General features: G+C 42.1%; 1 protein-coding gene across 1 annotated transcript; it reads left to right on the top strand.

Annotated features, from left to right (window-relative positions):
- The first annotated feature begins 5,451 nt into the window (after positions 1 to 5,451).
- On the top strand, positions 5,452 to 8,004 carry LOC142590065 (thioredoxin, mitochondrial-like). The gene is made up of 3 exons (XM_075701908.1): positions 5,452 to 5,648; positions 5,994 to 6,117; positions 7,803 to 8,004. The coding sequence occupies exons 1-3, from the start codon at positions 5,458 to 5,460 to the stop codon at positions 7,917 to 7,919; spliced, it is 432 nt and encodes a 143-aa protein (XP_075558023.1). The 5' UTR covers positions 5,452 to 5,457; the 3' UTR covers positions 7,920 to 8,004.
- Positions 8,005 to 8,160: the final 156 nt, after the last annotated feature.

The following is an 8,160-nucleotide window of genomic DNA, read 5'->3' as shown; positions in this document are numbered from 1 at the left end:
CAAGTCTACAAATTCAGTCGCAGCGAAACATAGCAGGTGTTATTATATGCTCTTCCGCATTCAAGCGAAAAGAAGGAAATAAATGCACGGCTCAGTGTGGCGGTGTCACAAACATTAGGCAACGATAAAATTTGTGTGGCATTCATCGCCGCGCACCAAGTCCGCCGAATCAAGCGACGCCTCTAGGTTCAGCAGTGTTATATCAGGGAAGCGAGAAATTTGCGTTGTTTGTTTGAAGGCGCGCGCTTTTCCGGCAAACATGTCCCAGCAAAACAACCGCGAATATGCAAAACCAGAGAACACGTGGACGATCCACGTGATTCATTCGCATACGTAGCCCGAGGACTCTGGGGAGAAACTTGTCCAGAAGTACCTAGGAGGTCTCGTCATTCCCTAGCAATTGTCCCTAGTCATTTCGTCAGTTGCGCATGTCTGAGGGTGCAACCTGCTGTGCAAACCCGCACAAACGCAGTGCGACTACTGTATTTAATCGTGCCTCCGTGCTGTTTCGCGCTCCATTGGAATGCGTTCGTTACGTTGTCACCATTGAAAGACGAAAGGGCATTACGTAAATGGAAGAATTAAAGCGTGTGGCTTGCTTTCTTATTTTCTCTTTTACTCATTATGTTGCATTTAATTGAGGGCAAAATTCTGGGGTGCTCGAGTATATACATCGAGATCTTGGATTCACTTCGAAGACTATCCAGGAGATCAAAATTAACCGGAAATCTTAAAATTTCTCAGGCACTCTATCGCATTCACATTAATTAAAATGTCATACTCAATTAAAGCCAGACAAATGCAACTACACAAAGTGAACAGAAGTATATTTCTTTCCATGCAGCAGCAGCACCTTTCTTTCCTCTTCCTAAAAAAAAAAAAAATATGTACGCTCTACTTCGGAATACCATATTCACCTTGCTGCCATATGAGACAAAGCACCGTGTGCCACATATTTAACTGTTAAACTTTTAAACTGTTTAACAGTTAGAGAAACTGTAAGCCTTGGCTACTGACGAATCCAGAGGAGGAACCTGGGCTCCAGCCTCCTCAAGATGTGCGTCATATCACTTACAACGCCCCCCCCCCCCCCCCGCCCACCCTCTCTTGCTATCTTGCCAATTTCCCTTGCCTGTACCAATTAACTTGCCACGTAAATCTTCAAGGGCACGCCTTGTTCACTCATGTATGTATTGCGCAAACCATGCAAAACATCCTGGCAAACCTCCACGGCTGTGGGTTCAATTGCGAGAGAAAAGTCTGTCAAGTTTTACGATTTCAAACTTCAAAAAAGACTATGTACATGCGTGCCTATCTTGGTATAGGTATCTAAAATTGGTCATTCTTGAACATTTAGCTGTCATGGCCGGTCTCTGACCTACATTTGCTACCATTACACTTTGGAATCATTTTCCTGCTTCACTTAAAATACTACCTACATTTCAGCATTTCAAAGCTTCGCTAAAAGATTTTCTGCTAACCTTTGATATTTTTTCCTAATAAATATTTGTATTTTTGTAGTCACCTAACTAATAAGTATCACCTGTTCTTTTTTCTTTGCAGTGTTCTCATTTCTTTTTCTCTTTGTTCATTCTTTTTTCCCCCTCTTCTGCCTTTAAAAATTGTATAATTTTTGTCATTTCCGTTGTTATTTCTGTTACACTACATCGATTAGAGCATTGTTTGTTGGGTTTTCTTTCGTTATCATCATTTGCTTTTATTGCAACTAATAGACTATTATGCTATCCGCTGTTATGCTTCCAACAATTTTACAATTCTGTTGTAGTTGCTAACTGAGGGTCCCGTTTTCAGTCATAATACTTTGCGATCCTCGTCTGTATATTACATTTATGTACCTATGTTTTGCATATGAATAAACTTCAACTTCTGACTTGCTCACGAGTCATTTTGAAGGGCCCACTGAAGCAATTGTCCTCTCTTTCTCCCATCTTTTATGTAAAGGCACGAGTATTGGGGGTATGGAGGAGGGGGGCTGGGCAGGTGACATACTTTTGGTCACAGAAATTTCGAAGGGGGAGGGAGGCATGTGCTCAAGTTGACACCCCCCCCCCCCCCACTGCCTGTTGAAGGGTGTTCCAGCACATTAATGAAAGGGTCTCGTAGTGGCCACACACCCACTCCGAGATAATCTTTCAGTCATTTGCAGTACTTCTGCACACACCTAAATCAATGACGAACTATGGAAAACAAAAATTTTTCTCGCCAAAGTATCCAACTATTCAAAAAAACAAATTAAATCACTACTTTTGGTCGAACAATTACTATACTCAATTTTTCAGTAGTTGGAATGATGTGATTCTGAACGAATTGGATCTATACTCATCTAATAAGTGCACCTTTCTATATAATAGTGGTGTCCAGCTCCATTACATTGCGTTATTATTTAGTAGTGTATGAAGAATTTATGTCCCGGCCACAGCAGCCACATTTCGATGGGGGCGAAATGCGAAAACACCCTTGTGCTTATATTTAGGTGCACGTTAAAGTACCCCAGGTGGTCGAAATTTCCGGAGTCCTCCACTACGGTGTGCCTCATAATCAGAAAGTGATTTTGGCACGTAAAACCCGATAATTTCTTTTTAAAGAATTTATGCAGATTTTTTATCATCATATAAAGTGTGCCTTCATAATAACCACTGCACTGTCTTATGTTACTGGTGTGTAGGAATTCTATACATCTAATTTTGAATACGCATGGTTAGATTGTCTTTTTTCATTTTCAATGCTTGTTTGAGTAGAACAGTATTGTAATAAACAAAAACATGTGTTGAGTGTTGTCTGAACTGTATGTGGGGTGTGCGAGCTTTGTCAGGCATGCGTGCTTTTAGTCCATGCCTGGAAAACAAAAATGCTAAATAAATTAATCAATCAAAATCAATCAATTGCATGATTATGACAGAAAGCAAATGTCAAGCTAAAGCCATACCAGCTGATCCTTGAATGAATTAACTACAAACACATTCTGTGCAAGAATGGAGAGGCATTATGCCATAGGGATAACAATTAATTAAAGGAATTGCTTGAGGTTTAGCTGAGCACTGCACAACAGGCGAGAGTACGGAAGATGGCAATACACTGATTGTTGAGCAAATGGCTGTAGCTGATAGCATTTTAGTTGAGGTTAAGAGGAGGCGGAGTTGAACAGATCTCATGATGTGCGGATACCAGGTTGCTTGTTAGAGTATAATGATGATGGGTGCCAAGACAATGTGAAGCAGTGATCACAACAGAGGACTAGAGTGTGGGACAAAATTAGGAAATTTGCAGACCTACAGGTTGGAGTTGGTTGATGAAAGACGGGGGGGGGGGGGGGGGGGGGGGGGGGGGGTTATAGGCGATCACTTAGGGAGGCCGTTATCTCGCAGTGGACATATGTAGAGGCTCTTAATGATGACAATGCAAGCTCTATAAGGGCACAAAATTGTACAACGTCCTGCAGTTTTGACCCGAAGAAACAAGGAAGATTTAAAGCCAATGTGTGATGCTGCTGTATGGACAAAGTCGCAACACATTAAAAGCGTTGAGAATGTTGTCAGCTGCTGCGAATGCTGATGTAAATGGTTAAAGTATACGCCATAATTGCCCTCTTTCTAATGTGAGCTGATGCAACTGCTTGTTTGTTAGACTATTCATTACTCCGTGTGTATGTGTCGGATATATACAAAGCATTCTGTGACTACATTTTCTGTAAGACTAATGCGATTATGTTTATAATTTAGTAAACATTACCATGCTCCATTGGGATGGTCGGAACATCTTGGCAGAAAGGAAATCTTACTGTAGTAGTGTGGCATGTACAGGACACAGAAACAAGCACATGCACACAGCGTCGTCGAAAAGTCAAATATGCTTTTATTCCTGGAAGTGGCACATACAAATGCACGTAGAAAGCACACAAGAAAGAAAAGAGTCAGGGTAAACAGATAATCCATTGCTTTTAAAGATATATTTTAAGCTCTCAGTATCTTGACATGTGGAGGCATGTGCAGACACCACATGCCTGCCACCATTATTGTTGTTATTGTGCATGAAATCAACTTATGTATCAGTTGTAATATATGTCATTAGCTTGACGTCTGTTCCAGCTCGTACCCGACTTTATGGCCCTTAGCTTGATGTGTCTTCCTGTCTCTCCCCTCCATGTGCCCAGATATGAGTCTATAAGGCGAACTGGTTATGACATATCACAGCTCAGTAATCAACAAAGTGCGCTACTGACACGCAGTGTCAAATTCTAGTCAATCTCTGCCCTTCACTTTCTGAAGTCCTGGTAGAGTGTTGAGCAGAGGAACCGTTGATAATGTGTGGGGTAGATCTAGGTTCAATCAGGTCACACTATAATTGGAACTCTGTGTTAACAATTTACTTACGGTATCGATGCATAAGCAACTTAAGCTATCATGTACATATGTACCGAACATTAGAGATTAAAATAAAACAGCCTTGGCACACAATAAAATAGTTGAAAAGGCTAAGGTTAAAATGCAAACGGTGTGGTCGATCGAGCTGCAAGAGTATATTACACAAGACAAGATCTGCTTGAAGCAATAACAAAAATCATTAAGCTTGCATGCAGTTAAATGAAGAAACAGTATCAGCTAGGAATTTTAAAATGCTAGTTGAAGGCATGCATGAATGCTTTGATAAGAAATAAAAGGGATAAGGTTGTTATATAGTTTTGCATTGGAATTCTTGGAAATACCATTCTTTTTTTTTTCTAGGGGTATGCTTGCATTAGTACAAATTGGTCATTCCTTTTTGTGTGTTAAAATAGTGTATTGAATGTGAACGTGATCTAAAATTAGCAAAAGCTCAATAAGAAATTCACATTCACAAATTCACATTTGCGTGAGCTTGCACGTATGCAGGGTTAGCTAGTTTTTACCAGCTATATAGTCATGACAATTAAGCACTGCATGCTAATGAGTATGAGATGAGTAAACTCTTTCTAGTATATAGGCCTATAAAAAAGAAATATAGAAAAAGCGTGCTTCGGGCACTTCGGGTGAATCGAAATCGAAACCACCCTGCTTAATGAGTCCCGGGCATGCGCAACGAAGAATCAGTGATGATCGCGAAGCGAAAGCTCGGACAGCCCGGTAATTCACGCGCTAGTTACACGACGTTGTTTGCTAACAAGCCTCGCTCCTGTGATGCCCGCAACAACAATGAGCGAAAAGAACAGCATCGAAAGCTTTCTCAGCAGTAATCTTGGTAATCACCTGCAGTTTCTGCGCATGCGCGAAATGACGGTACGGGATAAAACTGAAAATTTGCCATTTTTACCAAACTTATTCGTGACCTTTTAATTCTAGCTGCTGCGGTAAAATTTAAAATCAGATTTACAGACGTGAAAAATAAAAGTGATAACGTTTACTCAAAACATTTGGCCCTGTAGAGGATTCTCCGCTACGTCGTCTGCAAAGTCTGGAATCAATGAGCAGACGAACAATCATGGCGCTTGTCCGAGCATCGTTGCGTCTGTGCCGACAATCCGGATTTATCTCCGCGAGATGCATTTCTACAGCACAAGCTTCGAGAGCGCAGTTCTCCATTCAAGACAAGGAGGACTTCAAGTCTAAAGTGCTAGAGAGCAAGAAACCGGTTGTCGTCAACTTCCGCGCTAAGTAAGAAACAGCACCCTTCGCGATCTCGTGGTCACGGCCGTGGTGGCCGCCTTCGCTGATGGTTTAGCCGAGCACGCGAGCCCATACAGTAGATCGGCGTTTGGTTGTTGCGCTTGATTAGCATTCCGTTAACTGCCATAAGTTGTTTGATGGTGGCATACTGAATTATAGGGAGAAATATAGGGACGAGGGATCTAATCGTATAACAGCTACGTCATTCGTACGTATGTTCGTACGCGACCGGGATATACGTGATGCAATACTCGAAGCTAACGTGAAACTATAGTTCCCTTTGAACGGTGAGCTGATGGTTGCGTTCTTTCGTGTGGATTTTGCACGTTACAGCTGGTGCGGTCCCTGCAAGATGTTGACCCCTCGCTTGGAGGCTGCGGTGGACGCGAGGGGCGACAAGCTGGACCTTGCCAAAGTGGACATCGATGACCAGGCTGACCTTGCCTTTCAGTACGAGGTGCGTGAAATGACCGTTACAGCTGGACTCCTTACAAGATGAATACCTCGTGAGGAAACATTACTGCGGGGTCAACTTCTCTTTCCCTATTCAAATACCGCTCAGCCGATATGAATTGAATTTATAGTGGCATGTAATTGAGAAAGGTGAATCCTGCCGACACTAGGAAGCAGAATTTTAATTTGGAGCATCCGAGGTTTTCAAAGATTGCCCAAAATTGTTAATTTTTAAGAAAGTTCGACACGAAAGTTTACAAATCTGTACCTCTGCATCAAGAAAGACATGGAAATCCTGTTAACTGCTTCTATTGGAGCATGTAAAGTGGACAAACAGGATGCACTTGTTTACAGCATACGCTAAGTTGTTACAAAGGTCCTACAAGAGTTTTGCAAAAGTCCGACTCGCTAATTAGTGGTTTTCAATTTTGGTTTCTCTAGATATCTCAACAGGTTCACTTTACGCAATCTACATCATTTTCTATTGCCGCGATATGGAGTTGTAAACTTGGATGTTTGGGATTTTAAAAACTTTGCAGTATTCAACGTTTATCATAAGAAATGGTTGGCACAAATAAAAGGCTTGCTTCCTACGGTCGTTAGATTTTAACATTTCATTTTAAATGCAACAAACCTCATCAGATCAATGCATTGGTTACTGTGAACAAAAGAACAATTTCTCCGGACCCATGTTACCTTATGTAGGAGCTTTAACAGACAGAACAAGAGCTGTAGAATCTGACACGGTGGCTCGGCATCTGCGGTGTTCTTTCACTAAGCACAATGTCACTAGTCCGATCCTCTGCTCCGGTGGCTGTGTCCCAATGGAGGCGCAACATAAAAACACTCTTATACCTGGATGCAAGTCTGCATTAGGCAGTCCCAGGCTGTGAAAAACTAGAGCCGGCCACTACCGCATTACTCATAGCGCTTTGGGAGGTCCGCCAGGTCAATAAATTACGGCCAGTACGTGCACACCGCCACAACAACCTTGGCACATTTTACTGCTTTTCTAGACTAGAGGAGGCAGATCGATAACCATGGCTAGTTTTCTGCAAGCAAGGAAACCGTGGCTTAGACAAGTTGGCTGCGGTTGGCTGCGGCTTTGTGCAAAAACTGTGAAGACTGGTACAGCTCGAGCTTGGGAGCTTAAATCATCAGGGATTTGCTATAAGGAAGGAACAGTGGCGCTTGCATGGCTGCCAGCTCTCCTGAAATTTCCGTAAGATCTATGAATTTGGTCTTGTTATATTATTTTACAAACGTTTCATAAGGTGTTAAAAAGAAATCAATTCTTTACGCAAAAAAGTTTTTGCACTTGGGTCTCTGACCACACCCGTGGAAGTCTTCCGATTGAGAAAGGGCACCATAGGGGGTACCTGCTTCGTGCAAGTTTATATTCAGGCAAGTTGATGAAGCAGGCGAAATCGACAAAAGCAATGTTGCTGTGATATAAAGACAGTGCGTTGCTTGTACGTTTGCCGTGTCTTAAAGATAAATAATCTTTAATGAAGTGCGTATGTATCCCACAAAAGGTTGGCACTCTGGACAAACTAAAAGAAAGGAAGAAAGAAAGCATGCTATTCCCCCCAAACCTCCCTCCCAGTGTTGTGTCGACGAGATAAAAAAAAAATTTTAAGGTTCACAGTTTGGCAGGTATGCAGTTGCACACTACTCTTGTCTTTCCAGGTTGAAGCCGTCCCAGCCGTGATAATGTTCAAGAACGGCGAAGTGACGGACCGTTTCTTGGGTCTCAAGGACCAAGACCAGATCGATAGCTTTCTCGACAAGGCCATCGGGGCGTGATCCAGTCCTTCGCAATTCATCGCCGTAGTTTGTTCTCGTTAAGTGTTGTAAATAAAGTCCCCTTCTACAAGGTTGGCATACTGCATTGCAAGATAAACCCCTCCATGTGGATTTTTGACAGAGACAGAGATTACATCACAGAATGATTTATTTTGGAGCCGACAATACCGAGTACAACATTCAGAATTGGAGGTGTCACATTTGGAGCGAAACGTAAAACGCTGTTGGTATTTTTTTTTAC

The sequence above is a fragment of the Dermacentor variabilis genome, chromosome 8 (assembly GCF_050947875.1).
Source record: "Dermacentor variabilis isolate Ectoservices chromosome 8, ASM5094787v1, whole genome shotgun sequence".
Lineage (NCBI taxonomy): Eukaryota > Metazoa > Arthropoda > Arachnida > Ixodida > Ixodidae > Dermacentor > Dermacentor variabilis.
This window is presented reverse-complemented; position numbering and strand designations above follow the sequence as displayed.

Excerpts from the sequence above, each read along its gene's own strand:
- LOC142590065 (XM_075701908.1), top strand. The coding sequence starts at position 5,458 with ATGAGCAGACGAACAATCATGGCGCTTGTCCGAGCATCGTTGCGTCTG. Across the intron at positions 5,649-5,993 it reads GTCGTCAACTTCCGCGCTAA|CTGGTGCGGTCCCTGCAAGA; the intron begins GTAAGAAACAGC and ends TGCACGTTACAG. Across the intron at positions 6,118-7,802 it reads ACCTTGCCTTTCAGTACGAG|GTTGAAGCCGTCCCAGCCGT; the intron begins GTGCGTGAAATG and ends TTGTCTTTCCAG.